The sequence below is a fragment of the Cornus florida genome, unplaced genomic scaffold (genome assembly GCF_030987335.1).
Source record: "Cornus florida cultivar Cherokee Brave unplaced genomic scaffold, ASM3098733v1 CherokeeBrave_3.0.0_Hap2_Chr03, whole genome shotgun sequence".
NCBI classification, from domain to species: Eukaryota; Viridiplantae; Streptophyta; class Magnoliopsida; order Cornales; family Cornaceae; genus Cornus; species Cornus florida.
This window is the reverse complement of record NW_026775573.1, coordinates 9,275,141-9,295,101: the sequence shown is the minus strand read 5'-3', so window position 1 is coordinate 9,295,101 and position 19,961 is coordinate 9,275,141. Positions and strand designations below refer to the sequence as shown.

Sequence of the window (19,961 nt, the reverse complement as noted above, 5' to 3'; positions counted from 1 at the left end):
GAGAAGTGCAGAAAATATCTTTAAAATATATATTTAAAAAAATGTACAAAAAATACTCCTAATTTTTTTACATTGTACAAAAATACCCCCTCAGATATAAATTAGCCCGTTTTGCACTTTTACTCTTCAAAAAACGCGTATATATGTTATTAATCTCATAGTATAAGAGTGTTATGTGCACATTACCTTATATATATATATATATGGCTTACGTGTGCTTTACACCCCTATGATATCGATATAGTGCGTATAACCCCACATTGTTTGTTTACCTTTCATATACTTTAAAAGTGGTGCGAATTAGTGCATTTTGGGCGTTGATCGCTATTGACCGGTACCGGAGCTACAAAAAGACTAAAATAGCCCTCTATCTATGATTTAAAAAAACTAATAATATAACATAAAATGTGAAAAGACTAAAATAGTCCTCTATCAATACTCCATCTCTATTCTCGTTCTCGACTCTGATCTTACCCCCTCTCTCTGCAACTACAAACTACAAAACCATACAAAAATCAGAAGTTCAAAACCCATATATCTATGATTTTGAAGCAATTCAGCTTCAGGTTCGAAGGGGACGCCAGGGAAGTCACTCGGATGCAAATCCATACTCACAAGAAGAGGTTGATGCATGGACTGGTTTTTGTTGTTGTATTGGAAACATACTCCTGGGTATGTGAATCATCCTCGACAGAAAAAAAAAAAAAAAAAAAAAAAAAAAAGAGTCAAGATACGGTTTCTCACTCCTTTATCCATAGAATCGATTGAAATCTCCGATTCCCTCAGCAACATTGGAAGGGGCTTGCTTTTAGAAAGGTAGGGTTCTGCACAAGAATCAAAAGTTCAAAACCAATTAGGAAAAAAAAGTTCAAAGCCTATTACCTATCAAAACCTATATCGGTATATCATTTCAGAATGTTCAAAAAATCAGAACCCGTATCTTTCAGTTTCCATTTCAGATTGTTCAAAAAATCAAAACCCATATCTTTCAGTTTCCATCGCCCGCTGTTCCAGTTCGGGTTTGCCGTTTGCAAACTTCAGCCACTGTCTTACAACTCTCAAGCTTACCCCTCTCTCTCTCTGCAACTGCTAACTTGTATGTATGGGTTTTGTTTTAATTTTTTTTCTAAATCAACTAATCAAGGTCTATAATTCTTGTTTTGCAAACTAAATCCTATTTGGTGAAATTTTTTATGATCTTTTTTATATAATTTGTTTTAGGGCAAATCATTTCAGCCTCCCCAATCGCCTTTATCTCTATTCTCGTTCTCAACTCTGAACTTACCCTCTCTCTCTGTGTAATTGCAAACTACAAAATTTACAAGAATCAGAAGTTCAAAACCCATATATATACTATATACAAATATTTACAAATTGTGATACCCCCGAATTTCCGAATGCGGGTTGGCCAAGCCCACGCCCAAATACCCGAGGATATCAAAACAAATTGATAATAAACGAACACAGAGTACAAAAGAATAAAGAAGAATAAATAAAATACTGACAAGAAACTAAAATGATAATCTAATAATAAACCTCATAATATATTTCCATTAATTAATAAACTCTTTTGATACAACTGATCCTCCAAAATACAACTCGGGAATCCATACTATGTGAACCCCTAGAAAATTCAAACTAAACAAATGACAGTAATCTGAAACAGGAAACTGAATCATAAAGGAACTCCTATGTAGCATCGGCAGAATGAAGTAGACTGATCCCCGCCCAGCACGAACAACCTCTACTCGTGCCGAACACCTGAAAAATAATGGTGGGTCAGGCCCACAAACAAGTTCTACTCTACTACAATCCAAGCAAAGATCCGATACACGTATACATCCTAGTCAATCCAACAGTAACTAGTAGTCCGTATATATATATATATACACACTAAAAGAACCTCACTAGACTATAGGGTTGTCTCAACCTGAATAGTAGGCAACATGCAAAACGCACATATAGTAGGCATGAGTACCTAGACCTACTAGGGTACACAACTACACTATATCTAGCTACACATCCCTGGCGATATACGCGCCCTAACCATTGATCCTGAGACTCAAGCTCATATCATGGCACCATACTTATATATATATAATCTAGTAACCATCCTATCCAGTATAAATTAATCCTTCATAAGTCATTCAACTTGTTCAGCTGACCTGACTTGAATATAAGTAGGACTTAACATTTTAGTTAATACATTCCCTTTTATAATAAATTAATCCTCCATAAGTCATTCAACTTGTTCAGCTGACTTGACTTAAATATAAGTAGGACTTAACATTTTAGTTAATCCATTCCCTTATATAATAAATTAATCCTCCATAAGTCATTCAACTTGTTTAGCTGACCTGACTTAAATATAAGTAGGACTTAACATTTTAGTTAATCCATTCCCTTATATAAAATAGGTAGGACTTAACTGATAAGTTAATCCATCCCTAGAATGCCACCGTCCCATACCGGTGCATTAAACCACACAATCCAACAATTGATGTAACAATTAAGGAAATACATCAAACATTCCATAAATAACTATGATAAATATGATATCAAGTTATCACATAATAGGAATGACTTATTATTTCTTTAAACTTCCTATATCATATGTCATACACAAACTGAATCTTATACATGATGATATTTTATTATACCGTTAAATAAGGATTCTCTATATCCAATTCATCCTACACATTTAATCTCAATTGCTAAAATATTTTAAAAGATTAAATCCATTCGTTTGTTTAAAACATTCAAATAGCAAGCATCATTATGATTAAGTCTATTTAAATTTATTAAAACCCAAACCTAGTCCCTATTTAATGTTCAGGAATCCTAGGCATGTTTCTACGTTCCATCATTCCACAAATATGAAAAATACATAATTTAAACATGTAAAAATTCACATAAGAAATCAAATCAAAATCATGCATTTTATCAATTCATAACACAAGAACAGATATGAACCAATTCCATAAAATCTATGTTCTAACCCAATTAAACATGCATAATTATTTAATTTTATGTGTTTAATAAATTCTGGAATTTCCTAGGCATGTATAGAAACACGAATCAAAGGGAAAGAGATAGAAGAAGAACTTGCCTTAAACTTTCGGATCGAAAGTTAAACTTCTTCTTCCTTGATCTTCTCTCTATAGGGTTTTTCTCCTCATTCCTTCCTTTTCCTCCTTCCCTCTCTAACATTATCTCTCCAGTATATATCACGTGAATATTTCTAACCCCCTTTTTCAACCTATAGCTATATATTTATAGGCTAAATAAAATAACCCTAACCCTTTTCCCAATCCAAGTCAACTAAAAAAAATGAAAATAAAAATATTAAAAAGGTAAGCAAAATATGTTACGTATATAATTTATATATATATTTATTAAATAAATAAATTATACACATTCCATTATTTATTAATGGATTATCCAATAATATTTAAGTTACCATAATATTATAAAGTAACTTAAAACATAACACGTATCAAATCTGTGTATATTATTATTATTTAAATAAACATATACATCAGATTAAATATTACTACCCAAATTACCATAAAAGTAATTAATAAATTACTTTCTCTTTTATATATATATTAAAACGGTAAGTAAAATATGTTACGTATATAATTTATGTATATGTTTATTAAATAAATAAATTATACACATTCCATTATTTATTAATGGATTATCCAATAATACTTAAGTTACCATAATATTATAAAGTAACTTAAAACATAACACGTATCAAATCTATGTATATTTTTATTATTTAAATATAAAACATATACATCAGATTAAATATTACTACCCAAGTTACCATAAAAATAATTAATAAATTACTTTCCTTTTTATATATGTATATAATATATATCTATATATATACATACATTATCCATGGGTAATAATCCATATATATCCAACCTCCTATCCAAGTAGTCTATGGGACTCAATTAGTTGGCCCATTACTACTAACCATAACCATAAAAGAAAAATAAAATAAAATAATAAAAGAAAAGAAAACATTTAATTTACAATTAATCAAAACACCATTTAAGCACATAATCTAATTAAACAATTAACACATAGACAAATACAAATAATACATAGACACATAATCAAATAATCAAGTAATACCTAATTCAATTAAACACATAAGCAATTAGTCAAATAATTAATTAAATAATTAAAAAATACAATTAAAACAAATAAATAAATACCGAGACTATTCTTTTAAAATTAGGGGTATTACACAAATATATATATATAGTGAGGGGTAGTAAAGAAATATTAAAAGGACAATTCCGGAATAAAGGGTTTAAAATAGTCAAGTGCCATGCACATGACCAATTGGCGTCCAATTCTCACCGGAATAGTAACTGGAGGTGGCTTAATTGTACATTTTTATATTTAGTAGGGATTTATATAAATAAATCTAATTAAAAGGGTGTAAGTCGCACAAATTTAAAACCACATGGGTGTTTTTCAAACTTTCCCCTATATATATATATATATTGAAACTTTTTTCTCTATATATATTTCTAAACAATTTTTTTTAAAATTTTTTGAGAATTTGCAGAATAAGGATTTGAAATTTTTGAGATTTCAGTTTATTCTTTTCTACTAAATATTTTTTCTTTAATTTGTTTTTTTTTTTTTTGATACCAAATTTGTTATAAAAAAAAATTCCCAATATCAGTGTGCCCTGGTTTTCGGAATTTAAAAAAAATTATTTTCTTTAGTTTGCACTTTATTTTTATTTTTATCTTTACTTTTCTTTTATATTTTTATCTTTACTTGTCCATTGCTGACATCCTCCAATAGTGTCATTTTATAAAATTATTTATTTTTATATATTTTATAAAATGTTTCAATAAGGGTAATTTAGTTAACTTAGGGTTTAAATTTATCAGAGAGACCTATTTGCACCAAATTGAAAGTTTAGGGGTATATTTTGTACGAGATGGGCATCTCCAATAGTGTCATTTTATTAAATTATTTATTTTTATTTATTTTATAAAATAGTTTAGGATTTAAATTTAGTCGACTTAGGATTTAAATTTGTCACGGGATCCTATTTGCACAAAATTGAAACTATAGGGATTTTTTTGCACGTGAAGGGTGTGAGGTGGTTTCTGCACTAGACCCTATATCTAAGTACATTAAGTTTGTAAAAAGAGTAAAAAATGGCTTGAAGTCACTATTAAGATATAAATTTCGAAAACACCCTCATCTCTTCTGATAATGCCGCCCTCGTAAAGGCAAAGTGGAAAAACATACATAATGTTTATATTTTGAACAAATAACACCTTTATTATTTATTTTGAGTATATAAGTCCGTTAAATTTGAAAAAAAATATTGCAAAGAAGGACTTAAAGTCATTGTTTCGTTAAAAATTTAGTCATATGCATTGTACATGACAATTTTAAGGTATAAAATTTCAAAAATACCATTGTCTCTTCCGATAATAGTCTTATATATACACACACACTTGTCACATTTAATTAGTTTTTTTACCTATTTTTTTTAAAGTTATAGATTGATATTTTAGTTTTTTCAGCATTTAGCTCATCGTTTGCACAAAAATTGAATGTTAAAGAGGTTTTAGAACGTGCAGGGGATTATATACTCTATATGCATACCATAAAGGTGTTTTTTTAACAGCAATCTTATATTATATGTATAAAAAGAGGAACAATTTAGTTATTTAACATTTAATTATTATTTTTTACCTATTTTTTTATTCAGTTATAAAATAACGTTTTAGTCTTTTCAGCATAATATTTAGGTCATTGTTTGCTCTAAAATTGAATGTTAGGGACTTTTTATAACGTATGGAGAGTTATACACTCTATGTATATCATATGGGTGTTTTTTGCGACCCATTATTAAATAGTTCAGACCATCTTTTATATCTAATTAACACACTCCAATTAAAATTTGTGAAGTCATGAAAATACAAAATAAACGTGACCTTTGATTGCAGTGCCTAATTCTATAAATCATTTACTATTTTTATATTTTGATCATAAACTTTCAAAAAATGTTTTCGCATTATCTTAATATTAATATTAGTGTCTAACCCGTTATCCGAATTGTGAAATGACAAATTTAACCTTACTAATTAATATTAAATTAAAAACTAAAAATTATTTTATTAAAATTACAAAAAAATCATTTACGTCTTCTTCTTCACCTCAGAGAATAACCTTGATAAAAGACACATAGATAACAGTTTCAGTTAAATGCACTTTCTAGTCAGGCTTTCACAATACAATTAATATATGTATCCTTTGATTATGGAGAGAAAACAACAGAATAGTAGTTTCAATAAATAGACAAAGCCACATCAGAAGGTATAAAATTTAAAATAGTATTGCACACCAAGAGATAACGATGAATCACAGTTGGAACAAGAGAGGCCTGTTAATTTCATTCGTGAAACATTCGCCGAATAAATGTATACTGTTCAATCAAAAACCACAAAATGAATTGTAAAATTGATATTATATACGTGACTTAATATTCATTCTTTATAAGATGCAACCAACAACTTTCACTCTTTATACTTAACCCAAAAAAATAAAATAAAAACTTTCAACCTTTATGTAATAATCAAATTTCAAATGCCCAAACTGCCTTTTAGATAACCATATTTATACATTAAATAGACATCTTTGGTATCCTCAACAATGGAAAAATTACTTTGATGTGTACCAAACATGCCCTATATGCTCAAGAAGATGTTTCTCTGTACGTACCTACCTTATTGGATTGATAAATATATATAATTCTTCCCATTTAGGTTTGCCACTTTTAAAGAAAATGATGCTTTTTTTTTTCCTTCGGTAAATCAACTTAAATAAAAAAAAATGACACTTCTAGCTTAAATTTTATAAATAAATAATTATTTTTTCTTAAATATCACAATTACTCTTTTAGTTGTGAAAAGATATCTTTGCCTCTCTTTCCCCAATTAACATTGTTTTTCTCAATTATTTATCTACTTTGTATTAATTATTTCGAATTTTCTCACTATCTTTTGTCTCTAATAATAATAATACATCAAGTATTTACTCTACAATGATAGGCGAAAGCTATCACCATGCTGGAGATGAAACAAGAAATGAAAATGCAGATGATAATAATTATGAGGAAGGAACATTAATCCGGTTGAGACAATAATCCCACATGTGGTAGCACTGATTTCAAAATTTTCTAGGATAAGAGCAGCATCCTTCATCTAATGATACACAATAATTGCAATCAAAGTACCATAAAAGCCAAATTAAATCTTTGGCTAGATCTTATTTAGTCTCTCACACACACATACACACAATTTCATCCGAGCAGGTAAAAAAAGAAAAATTTAAGAAGATGGTGTATTAATAAATTTAGGGACTTTTATGTCATTTATTTAAAAGAAAAAAAATGGTAGAAAAGTGGATGATGAATATGGCTTCCTAATTAATAAATAAAGTTGTGATAGTTGAAGTAGCTTAATCTCCACGTCATCACTATTGTATAATTATAGGCCTTCGTAATCCAATTAGGAAACTAAAACCCTAATATAGTTTCCAAAAGAAAACCCTAATATTTTACACCATCAAAGCCATCAACCTTCCTTTCAAGCTTTCGTCAATGGATAACAATTGGGTAATCAACGAACTTCTTGGGAGCGGAAGCAATGCCAAAGTCTATATAGCAACAAGTCCCTTCCGTCTCCTCCATCCACCGTTATCTCCAAATCATCATCACATGCAATAAACATTCAATGATTGCAAATTCGATCAATTTGTTCTTAGTGGAGTCACATATTTTTATCATATGCACCAAATATTTACTTGTATCTCGAATCTATTCTCATTACTTATTAGTTTTTTTATTTGGTTTTATGTGAAAGTTGGTGTTGGATTTTGAGATTGATGTTGTTGCTACGGGTTTTAATTGTGTTAAGACAAATTCAGGATTTTTTTTTTTTTTTTAAAAATAAAATAAAATGTGTTTCTAAGTATACAAAGGTTGAATCTTAATTTTTACAACAGGCAAAACCACTTGAAAGGGGAACTCCATTTTTCTACATTTGTACTTCACTTGCCTTTTTGTGTTAGAGAAAATGACAAGAAGATTTATAAAATAATTAATGCTTCATTTCTTTTTTTAAAATACCACAAGTACCCTTTATACTATAAATTTAACTTTTTTTTTTTTTTTTTAACCTTATTTACTTCTTTAGTTTTACTTTATTTATTATTATTATTTTTTGTCCTGTCAAAAACAGAGATGATTTTTTTTGGGATTTTTTTTTTTTTTTTCCTAACAAAGCAAGTAATTTATTTATAACTTGCAAATCTTGTTTTTTGGTTTTTAATTAACCCTTTAAGAACTAAAAAATGTTTATAGAACTATGGGCCATGGCAAACATGCCTTATTCATACGTACGTACTTGAAAAAAAAATCTTGGTTAATTAATTTCAAATATGTTTCGTTTATATGTATTATAGTAGATTAGTCTCACTCATAAGGTGTGTGGTACATCCTCTGCGAGAAAAAAAAAAAAAAAAAAAAATTAATCTTCAAGTTTCATTATTAATAATAGAATCCCAGGAAAGGAATATCGAAATTTACATGGAATATGCTTGACTTAAATGAGAAGTTCGGCTTTTCAAGAAGTGAATGAATTAAGAAAGAAGGGGCATCTCTTTCAATCCATTAGTAGTATCAATGGCCGCGAAGTGGGAGATGCAGAAGGTTCTCGGACGAGGAACGTACGGAATAGTATTTCTTGCAACCTCCCCTACCCTTCCACCCATCGCCATAAAATCTTCAGTTCTCTCAAAATCGTCATCGCTACAACGAGAAGAAATCTTTCTACAGATTCTTAAAGGTTGTCCGGAGATCATTCGTTGTTGTGGATTCCAAGAGATGATTGCAAAAGATGAAAAGTATTACAATCTTTTCCTGGAATATGCACCCGGAGGCACCTTGGAACAGTTGATCAACAAACGCGACGGTAAGTTGTCAGAAGCAGAAGTTCGGGTTTACAGCCGAATGATCCTCAGAGGACTGCTTTACATTCATGAGAAAGGGTTTGTTCACTGTGATATCAAGCCCGCTAATATCCTTGTGTTTCCTACATCATCATCACCACCGTGTCTCGAAAATAATCGTGTTAAGATAGCTGATTTTGGGCTGGCGAAGAGGACTGGAAAGGGTGATATATATGTGAGTGGTAGGCTTGATGATTATAGAGGGACTCCTCTCTACACATCTCCTGAGTCAGTTGCATTAGGCTTGAATGAAGCACCAATGGATATATGGTCTCTCGGTTGCGTTATGGTGGAGATGCTTACCGGAAAGCCGGTATGGGGTAATATTCATGGGGATTTGCATGATCTTCTCTTTGAGATTGGTTTCGGAGGAGAAGAAGAGCCGGAGATACCGGAGGGATTTTCTGCCAACGCTACCGACTTCTTGATAAGGTGTCTAGTGAGGGAGCCAAGCGAGAGATGGACTGCAAAGATGCTCTTAAATCATCCATTTATGGTTGAACACCACCCACTGCCATCATCTTTGAAAAAAGCTTCTAAACTTGTTCAACACCATCCCTTCAACAACCGGGACGACGCAGAGTTGATCAGTTCTCTCTTTTAATAAACCAACAACTAAAGGATTATATTAATGTGTATACTTGATTCTTTCAAACGTAAATGTATATAATTAATCTGTTTGATTAAAGTTGTTCAGCACAGTCTGTCACAAGGTTCCTTGTTTTGGTCTGATTGCTTCATGAACTGGGTTGAGGATCAATTTTCTCTTTCATAAACTTTAAAATGAAGAAGTAAATGGTGTTTCCAATCACAATTTTCTTTTGGGTTATGGATTGAATTGATTTTTATCATGTGCATTTGATGTACATTATTTGATCTCTTTCAATGTTGTGATGATCGGTTTGAAAGTAGCTGCAAAACACTACTACTGCATTCAAGATTGATGTGGCAAAAGGTTAATAATGGAATGGAAAAGAATTTTAATTCTGATGGTAGTCCCTGCATAGCTAGTTTTTGTGCATAGGCTTTATAGTTTTTCTATTTACGGTGGAAAAGAAAACAACTGATAACATTTCCACAAAAGAAGGAATTGTAACAATAGTGTATGGGAGAAAGAAAAGAAAGCTATTAATTATTAGTCTTTATCTATTAATTTTGTCTTTTATTAAAAATAAGGGTAAATTTGGTACTAAAAATTATTGTCCTAACTTTCAATTTTGGGAAGATAAAAACAAACTCATATCCCTCCAAATTTTTTCTTTTCTTTCCAAAATTTTATACCAAGCACAAAAAATAATATCCCTCCACTTCTTTTCTTATTTTCCTTCCATTTCTTTCCAACCTCCACTTCTTTTCTTTTCTTTTCTTTTCTTTTCCTTCCATTTCTTTCCAACCTCCATTTATTTTTTTTCTTTTCTTTTCCTTCCATTTCTTTCCAACCAAACTGGTCCTAATATACCGGAGGTTAATCCCCTCTGATGTACAATACAATCAATATATATATATATATATATATATATATATATATATATTTTGATGAAGAACTCATTTCTACCTGAACTACATATAAGAGACAAACCATGTTATATCATTTTGTACTCAATCAATAAACAAGATATCAAAATAAATTTTTGTAATTACTATCTGAACAGTAACACAAAATTTTGCTGATCTGGTGTAAGAGAAGCAGCCATACACACTCCAGGAACTATTTCAATCAGAAAATAGTTTCTAGGGTTTCATTCTTTCCTTCATCCTCATGTCTGTCCTAGCCACATCTAAACATTAACAAACTCTAACAGGGACACAAGAATCTATTTGAACATTTGAAGATAAAATTTACAGATGCAGTTTTGTTCTTTTAGACATTAATTTCATGGAAGCTTGTAATCAAGCATCTCCCTTATATTTAAACGGATGGAAGGCCCCATCGATGAGCATACATGTGCACTTTTCCAGTATACTCCTTTTGCACCAGATGGTTTGTTTGCTTCTATTGATTTCTGCAGAAATAAAGAATAAACCAAATAAGATTACGTGTTTAAAACGTCCATTTCAGAGTGATCTGGAGCAGAAAAAAGTAAGAGAAAACATACTACTGCAGCAATCAAGTTTACTAGAAGATCTTCCTCGGAAAAGTCTGCCTTTCCGAAGGGTAAGTGAACAATCCCAGTTTTATCTGCTCTATATTCAACTTTCCCCTTTTTGAATTCCTCAATAGCCTGAAATAACAAAGAGACAATGATCATTTAGCAAAACGCCACAGATGAACCAGCAAAGAACTCACATTATTGACAGCTCTGCATGGTATCAACTAAAATTGAATAACACAAACATCATCATAATTCAATCATTTTTGTCTTTTTATTTTCTTTTCCCACTTAAAGACCTCTATCTAATTGTTCAACTTCTAAATGCATATATGGGTTGAAGATCCACTAGGGCGTAGCTTATTCATAAAAAAGAAATGAAGCATTAAAAATAATTACTTCTCGTTTAAAATCAAGAAAAGAATCTGCTGAAAGTGTGAAAAAAATTTTAAACAAGGAAAATTAGACCATACCTGTGGTACATTGGTCGTAACAGTACCAGCCTTTGGATTTGGCATTAGTCCTCGAGGTCCCAGAATTTTTCCTAGGCTGGCAACCTGAAGCAAGTGGCAACATTATGAAAATTAAGTCCACTACACCAGCATAATCTCCAAACAAAACAAAAAAAATGAATATGCATGAACATGTTGATCATTAATATAAAAAACATTTCAGAATCATTGATATAATGTTGATCTTAAAATCCAAACTACACGTTAAGCAAAACCACCTTCCTACTATTGCTGAGCTGACCCAACTAACATCACTATCCTTTTTCCAGAAACCCCTATCTCGTAGTTCTTCACAATTAAAAGCCTTTTGCTATACCAGATTTTGAATTATTTACAGCCTGCAATCAAACTATGTGCTCACTGCTCACCAGTCATGTCAACCAATGTCTATATCGCGATAGGGGTTGTCTTCACATCTAAATAACACAAGCATAAATCAGGCCACATGAGTGTATAAAGTCCCTAAAATAAGGACATAAAAGAACCACTAAAATGGCTGGTATGATCAGGGCCTACTCATTTTTCTACAACTAAAAACCTGGTAAAACGACAAAGTAACAATTGGGCAGACCAAGCTACCCAATAAGATTTGCATGAACTGGATAAAAGCACACAAGTCACAAACACACAGAGGCCTGATAAATATTGATAAAACTTATATCGTGTCCATTGGGAATTCCTCCTCAATGTCATGGACCACATGAGTTTTGGAGCAAAATGAAGAATTGGGTCAAAAGATGTATCTCGGCCGTCCGTTTTCTTTCCTGTTAATGGAGCTCCTTGCAGAATTATTTTCAAGTTCACAAACGCTGACGCAGGTGATCCTACTTTTTCTCTTCTCTTCATTTGATGATGGAAGTTTTGAGTGGTATGATCAGAAAACAGTTGATTGGGCTTTCTTCAAGGGGTTTGAGGTGGGCAGTGTAGAGGGATCTTCTAACTCAGTTTCTCGTCTTATTTTCCCTGATGATACAATTATGATTTTATCCTCCTGTGTTTTTAGGCAGTGTTCAAATTGGGGATTAATCTGCTAAATAATGAAATTATTCGTCTGGGGAGGTGAATGATTTCAATCGTTTGACTGGTAATCTGGGCTGCAAGGTGGGATCTCTGCCCATCTCTTACTTGGGACAACTCTAGAGCATCTTTGAAGCAAGCTTGATCCAGGGATTCAATGATGGAAAGATTTATGAGGATATTGGCAAATGAGAAAGACAATATTTATCAAGGAACTGCAAAACATTATTAGGTAGAACAACATCTATAAATAGACATATATAGCAGCTTGGTAAGAATTATAGACCATCACTTACTCATACCCAACAACAAATATCTAGAAGTTCAAAAAAAAAAACTGTAATAAAGACATCTAAAATGATGAAAAGGTGTTTCTCATCATCTATCTACGTATTATTGCACGAAATATTATCACTAGGCTGATAAGAAGTAGTTTTCATTCAAAAAAAAAAAAAAAAGCTACCATCCCTCACAAACCATGGAATTTTTTTTAAACATGAACCCTTATATAAACAAAATAGTAGTAGTTGCATTGAGCACCCCAAATTGGTGAACATAAGCAGAAGCAGTCTATATAATTAATTACAAGAAGATAAGCATGGCAACACCTTGGGCATCATATCTGGAGTAGCAATTAATTTGTCAAAATCCATGAATCCTCCTTTTATCTGTTCTATCAGCTCCTCTCCACCAACCAAATCCGCTCCTGCACTTTTTGCTTCATCAAACCTCTCACCTGCAGATATCCAGCTGCACAACATTGAGCCCCGGGAAATAATAATAAACAAAGCCATAAACAATGCGACCAACATTATTTCAAATTTATGGAATAATAACAAACAAATACCCTGAAGACTCTGTATCCTTGTATCACAGAAAGTCCCAGAGAGAAGCTGTGTGTGTGTTTGTTATGTGCAGGAACACAGACACGTGGAGAACTGAGAATTGGGGCATGCAAGGTTACATTTTAAGTTTTGGGTAAAATACACTAAAATCCCTTTAGGTAAGAACTAATTAGATCAAGGTGGGTGCAGATTTTGCAAAGCCTGTGCTGAGACCCCCTTAGGTTTAGGCATGATTTCTACCACCCCTGCAGTCATCTAGCCGTTTGGAAGTACACTGAGATGGCATGAAATGACCCTTCTACTCCTTGACTCAGGGAAAAGACACGCTGCTAACTCTATGCACGAGTTGAATTGACAACGCTGCCCTGTTATTAATTTTTAAAATTGACAAAACTCTCCTTTGTATCTTTTTAACTAGGAAGGCTATATAAATTTTATATAATGTGTAATTAATATATAACATTATTTTTTACAATGTGTGATTAATACATAAATTAAATATATAAAACACATTGATTATTTAAGTTTTGTAAAGAAAGAATTTTATAGAGGTACAATAATACTAACCATATGTTAGTTTCTATTTATTTATTTTTTTAATTTTTTGGTAATTAACCACATCTAAGTTACATATATACTATACAATTTTATTTAAAGAAAAAATTCAGAAAGATATTACATAGACTAACCCATTTCTCTCTCTCTCTCTGTGAGATGGTTCTTTTGTTTGAATTTGCAAACAAACTCTTAAGTCTATTTCTGTCCAAATACCAAAGGACCATTAGCCCAATGGTAAAACCTCCCCCATCCACAAAGAGGAGGGGAAGGGTGGCGTGGGCAAAGTATGTGTGAGTACTTACCTTATCAAAACAAAAACAAAAACAAAAACAAAAAAAAAGAAGGAAAAAAAAAGTATATTTCTGCCCAAACAAGCTCTTATTGCTTTGTTCATCTAACCAGCTCAAGGTGAAGTCAGTGTCCGGGTTTAGTTGGGATAACAAATTTGTTGGAGCTCAGGCACTGCTGGCAAAGGTATCAGACTACTGATTAGTAATTCACATTCAACTAGAAACGAAAAAATGAATTAATTAAAGAGATTTTTTTCAGGAACTCTTTGGTGGGAAGACAAAGTTGGGAAAATTGAAGAGCAATGCTGACTCATTTATATGTGCATTGATGCCAGGAAGTAGCCCTTTACAGATTCATACAACCTGTGGTAAAAAATCTTAATTTTAAGTCCTACAAGTACTTTTAGGATGATCAAATAATTGACTTCCTTTTTTTTTTTTCTTTTCATAATAAGCATATTGAGTTACTGCTTCCATTGCTGGTCACCTTCTGTTTACTAAAAGACAGTAATAATTTTGCAGTATGTCACCAGTGCTTCCATGGTCCTTTTGATCTGATCCAAGATCCTAAATGGAGCATATATTGTGGGTGTCCAATGTGGCTTTGTCCGATGTCACCAGTGTCCAATGTCAAAAGCGCTTCCACTGGCTAGTTGGTGGTGGTGGATAGAGGGAGTGGCTTGTTGGTGGAGGTGGATAGAGGGAGAAGGGGTGGCGGGTAAAGAGAGAGGGAGAAGGGTGGGGGTGGTGGCAGCGGCTAAAGTGTGTGTTACGCCCGCTCCAACCCGAGTAGATATTGTCCACTTTGCACATTCTCCTCTCGGTGCTCACAGATTTTCCTCAAAACACGTCTACCAGTTAAGGGGCGTCCAAACATATAAGTGTCATCAAACCTCTCCCCCCAGGCGATGTGGGACATCACAATCACCCTCTCGTGGGACCTAGCATCCTCGTTGGCCGAACCCTCACTGGCTTGTGCACGTTCCCCCATTTCCAGCGGGGGGTTGGCTTGTGTGTGCGTGCGCGCACGTGAGAGAGAGGGAGGGAGGGAGGGAGGGGGGGGGGGGGGGTTGGGGTAACGCTGTGGTTGAGAGTGTGAGTGGTAGAGAATGATCTTTTGGGTTAAATCAACTGGGGTCAAATTTGTCATTTCGTATTGACATATTTTATCAAAAATAAGAGTTATTGTATTGAAAGAAAATGGTGTAATTTCACACAAAAAAAGTAACGCCCAATGCTATGATAACTCTGACGGGTTCTCAGTTACCTCAGGGGTGTCAGTGTAATTTATCCTATACTTTCTTAGGAGCATTATTGTAATAAAAAAATCAATTCCTTCTTTTGATATAAGAATCTGGTGTTTAGTTTTAGTCCATGCTAAGTACCTTAATTTACAAATAGAAGAGGAAGCAACTGTTGCCAAATTTTTGTGTTGTAAATCAAAATCCAAATCCTAAATATTTTTAAGTCAAGCCCTATAATCCAACCAGAACCATACTGAAAGCACTGCAAGGTGTTCTTTTTTGAATTTTTTTTGCCAGTGTATCATTTATTTAAGAGCCCTGAGCATCTTTGGAGTAGCCATTTAACATCCGTGAAACATGCAGATATTAGGAGTAATACATATTATCCTTTTTCCAAATAAGAAATATAAGTTTTTTAAGCATACCATCACAACCTTCGTGAACAAGTTTCTAATAGCCAAACCGAGAATTTTAATCTAAAAGACAATGAAATTAAGGGAGGAAAAATAAGTCGGTTATGAAACCAACCCCAAAATCCAATTAGACAATAAGTGCACTAAATTTCGAGAATCTACATTTGTGGAAATAACTACTTCCACTATCAAATCTGCCCATCTCTACCATTTGACAAAAAGTAACGAGGATCAAAACTAAATATCTCGGTCCAGGTTTGCAGATTCTGTCCAAGCAACTTAACATTCATCTCTTACTTTGGCCACAAACTTTCACGCTCTTATATGCATCCATTGAATGGAGAATCTTTTGCACATCTATTCTCTACTAACATGATTTTCACAATTTTGAACATCCATCAATGGTCTATCCAGTCCCTCCTAATTCTTTCACTCATGCACAAGCATCACCCTTTTTTGCTACTGATAGAAATATGTTACTATGGACTGAACAACAAGAAAAATAGCTTACCATCCATCAAAAGAAAACTGAGTAGAAGCTTGACAATTAAGAAGCGTAGTTACCTTGAGTAAGAACTGCCACTTTAACAGTTTGTCCAGTTCCTTTGGGCAAATTCACCTGTTATAATAATAATAATAATAATAAACAGATGGAAGAAATTAAATGAACCACCTGTTTAACAATTTGAATGTATTTTTTCTACAATCAATGCCAGAAAACTCACTGTTGCTCTCAGCTGTTGATCATTATATTTGGGATCAATGTTGAGGCGGAAATGAGCTTCGGCTGTTTCCACAAACTTCGTACTTGCCATTTGCTTTAGCAACGATATTGCTGTTTTTATGTCATATTCCTTCTTGTTCTCTCTCAATTTTTGAATTTCCAAGAATCTCTTAGACCTCCTCTGAGAAATACAATAAGAAATGGGGGAAATAGACAAAAAATGAACATACAAACTTTTTCAGGAAAGGAAAATGTAAGGAAACTAAAACAATTAATCTAGCAACCTAAATGAACAAAAGAATGTAACAGGACCAGAGAGAGGCCATATTATAACAAAGGTCTTTGTGAAATTAGTGAAAGAGTACCGCCAAAGCTCAAGCGTAGTGGTATTTCCTCCTCCCACATGGGAGGTTAAGGTTCAAGTCCCACGAGGCAATAATGGTGAGTGTGTACATTCTTACATATGAACTTTTAAAGTTTGTTCTGAACTTTGAAGAACGCTCACCCCCAAATTGATAATAACATAATATAAAATGAAAAAGTCTAGGAAGTTATTGATTAATAAATAAAAAGGAAAAAAGAGAAATTAAGGGCAGACGGTTTAAAACCCAAATATACCAAACATCACCACCCCTCCCAGATCATTAAAATAATAAATAAAAAAATTTAAAAATTTAAAAAGAAGTAGAAGAAAATAAAAATCTAATGATGCTAGGGGAAAAATAATCCGAATAACTATTAACAACACATCCACGATTATGAAAATAAAACAAGCATAATAGAAGTTAGATTAGAATGGGCATATATTCTGTTTCACTTTAAAGGCAAAGAAGAAGGGCTTACTTGAATTAAATTTCTCAGTTTTACAATTACGAAGAAAATCAGGCAAAGCTCATTTGGAGTCTCTACTAACTCAATGGCAATATATTATAGCTACTTATCGAAATTCCGAAATGATAGTAATAACTAAGAAAGTGGAAAGCAAAATTACTAATTAAATCACAATATGTATCAGCAATTTATATCTTGTAAAGGAAAAACAACAATTTATTAACAAAATAAAAAATATATATCAACAATTCATGTGAATAAAGTAAGACCGACAATAAGAATCCTAAATTACATTTCTCTCAGTTTTACAATGAGAAGAAAATCAAGTAAAACCCATTTGCAGACTCTACTCAACGGCCATAGTTTAGAGATACTTAACTAAAACAACACATCCACGATTATGCAAATAAAACAAGCATAATAGAAGTTAGATTAGAATGGGCATATATTCTGTTTCACTTTAAAGGCAAAGAAGAAGGGCTTACTTGAATTAAATTTCTCAGTTTTACAATTACGAAGAAAATTAGGTGAAGCTCATTTGGAGTCTCTTCTAACTCAATGGCAATAGATTATAGCTACTTATCAAAATTCCGAAATGATAGTAATAATTAAGAAAGTGGAAAGCAAAATTTACTAATTAAATCACAATATGTATCAGCAATTTATATCTTGTAAAGGAAGAACAACAATTTATTAACAATATATATATATATATCAACAATTCATGCTAATAAAGTAAGACCAAGAATAAGAATCCAAAATTACATTTCTCAGTTTTACAATTAGAAGAAAATAAAGCAAAACCCATTTGCAGACTCTACTCAACGACCATAGTTTAGAGATACTTATCAAAATTCTGAAATGATAGTAATAACTAGAAAAGTGAAAAGCAAAACTCACTAATTAAATCACAATATGTATCAACAATTCATGTCTAATAAAGTAAATTGATGGGAAAAAGTAAGACCACGAACAAGAAACGAGATGTTCCATACCCTGTCTCTCTTCAGTGGCAATGCAGCTTTGCCTTTCTTGGGCTTTGTTGGAGGTGTTGAAGCAACTCCACCTACCAAATCCCCCTCTTCCTCTTCCACAGCTTCCGCTAACTCTGCTTCAGCAGCCAAAGCAGCCACAACAACCGGGTAAGATCCATACTTGGGTGAAGAAACATCGACCCAATTGCACGATTTTCTCTCTCTACACTGCAACACTAGTGGGCAGAGAGAAAAAGTCTTGGGAGAGGTGTAGAAGAGTGGCTTGGGTTTGAAGGAGAGAGAGAGGTTGTTGAAGTCTTGAAGGAGAACAGAGGAAGCAGCGTTGGATAACACTAGCGTAGAAGAGGCTGTAGCGGAGGACGCCATTGTTGTGTCTCTCTCTCTGGTTAATGAGTCCACTTTCTCTCTCTACGTATCAGTCTATCCATATAAAAGATGATGATAAGAGTCATTCACATATACTGTAATTTCCGAATTGTAGACGATTGTTACTGTGTACAGGCAAAAGTTTAGAAATGGGGGCAATATGGGTTACAAATGAAGTTATTTCTGGTGGGCTCAATTTCTAGCCCTGAAAGTGAAATAAATAGAAGGCTGGAGTATTTGACACCATATAGTTTATATAATCCCTTATAAATTTTTAAAATTTCTAATATTTATTGTAGGGGCTACTGTTAAGGGTGATAAAAATATTAAAATGGCTTTCTTACAATTAAAAAAAATAAAAAAAATTCAGTTAATGTAAAATTACTATTATATCCTTCATTTTTGAGATTTATATACAAAAGGGAATGGCATTTTCGGAATCAATAAACAGTAATTTTGGTATTATATCTTTTATTTTTGTGACATTGTTTTTAAGGTGCATTTTTAACTGTCAAAAAGTCATTTTTTACAACATTTTTAAATTTTTAAGGAAATTATATAGCCAATGTAAAAGGGAGCCAGAAATGAATGTTATTTGTTCAAAAAGTAAACATTAATGGTGTTTTAGGTATATACCACTAAATATAATATCAAAATAAAGAAAAATAACATGATTCATATAAATTGATCCATATCCCAAATACTTGTTGACCACATAATACAGGTTAAAAGAGTGTTATATATATATATATATATATATATATATATATATATATATATATATAATTGTTAAGTGCACATGGGATGGAGAAATTGCATTAGTCCAATGATAAATTATAAAATCATCTATATATATACATAATCATTAATTATTTAATAAAATTAGATATATAGATCAAGTGGATGAACATTTATCAAAATTGATATAAAATAAAATAAAAATAAAACCCTAATCCAGTTAGCTATATGGTGAGATTAAGTCTGATTAGTCCACTAAAATTCATGCCATGAAT

General features: G+C 32.3%; 2 protein-coding genes across 2 annotated transcripts; one reads left to right on the top strand and one right to left on the bottom strand.

Moving 5' to 3' along the window:
* Positions 1–8,737: 8,737 nt before the first annotated feature.
* LOC132301071 (mitogen-activated protein kinase kinase kinase 20-like) lies at positions 8,738–9,667 on the top strand. Its single transcript, XM_059798360.1, has one exon. The coding sequence runs from the start codon at positions 8,738–8,740 to the stop codon at positions 9,665–9,667; it is 930 nt and encodes a 309-aa protein (XP_059654343.1).
* Positions 9,668–10,670: 1,003 nt separating this feature from the next.
* Positions 10,671–19,043, bottom strand: LOC132299368 (large ribosomal subunit protein uL1c). Its single transcript, XM_059795920.1, has 7 exons — positions 18,583–19,043; positions 16,758–16,937; positions 16,597–16,651; positions 13,291–13,418; positions 11,627–11,710; positions 11,160–11,285; positions 10,671–11,066 (listed from the first exon to the last, which is right to left on the bottom strand). Exons 1-7 carry the CDS (start codon positions 18,946–18,948, stop codon positions 10,938–10,940), a joined length of 1,068 nt encoding a protein of 355 aa, XP_059651903.1. The 5' UTR covers positions 18,949–19,043; the 3' UTR covers positions 10,671–10,937.
* Positions 19,044–19,961: the final 918 nt, after the last annotated feature.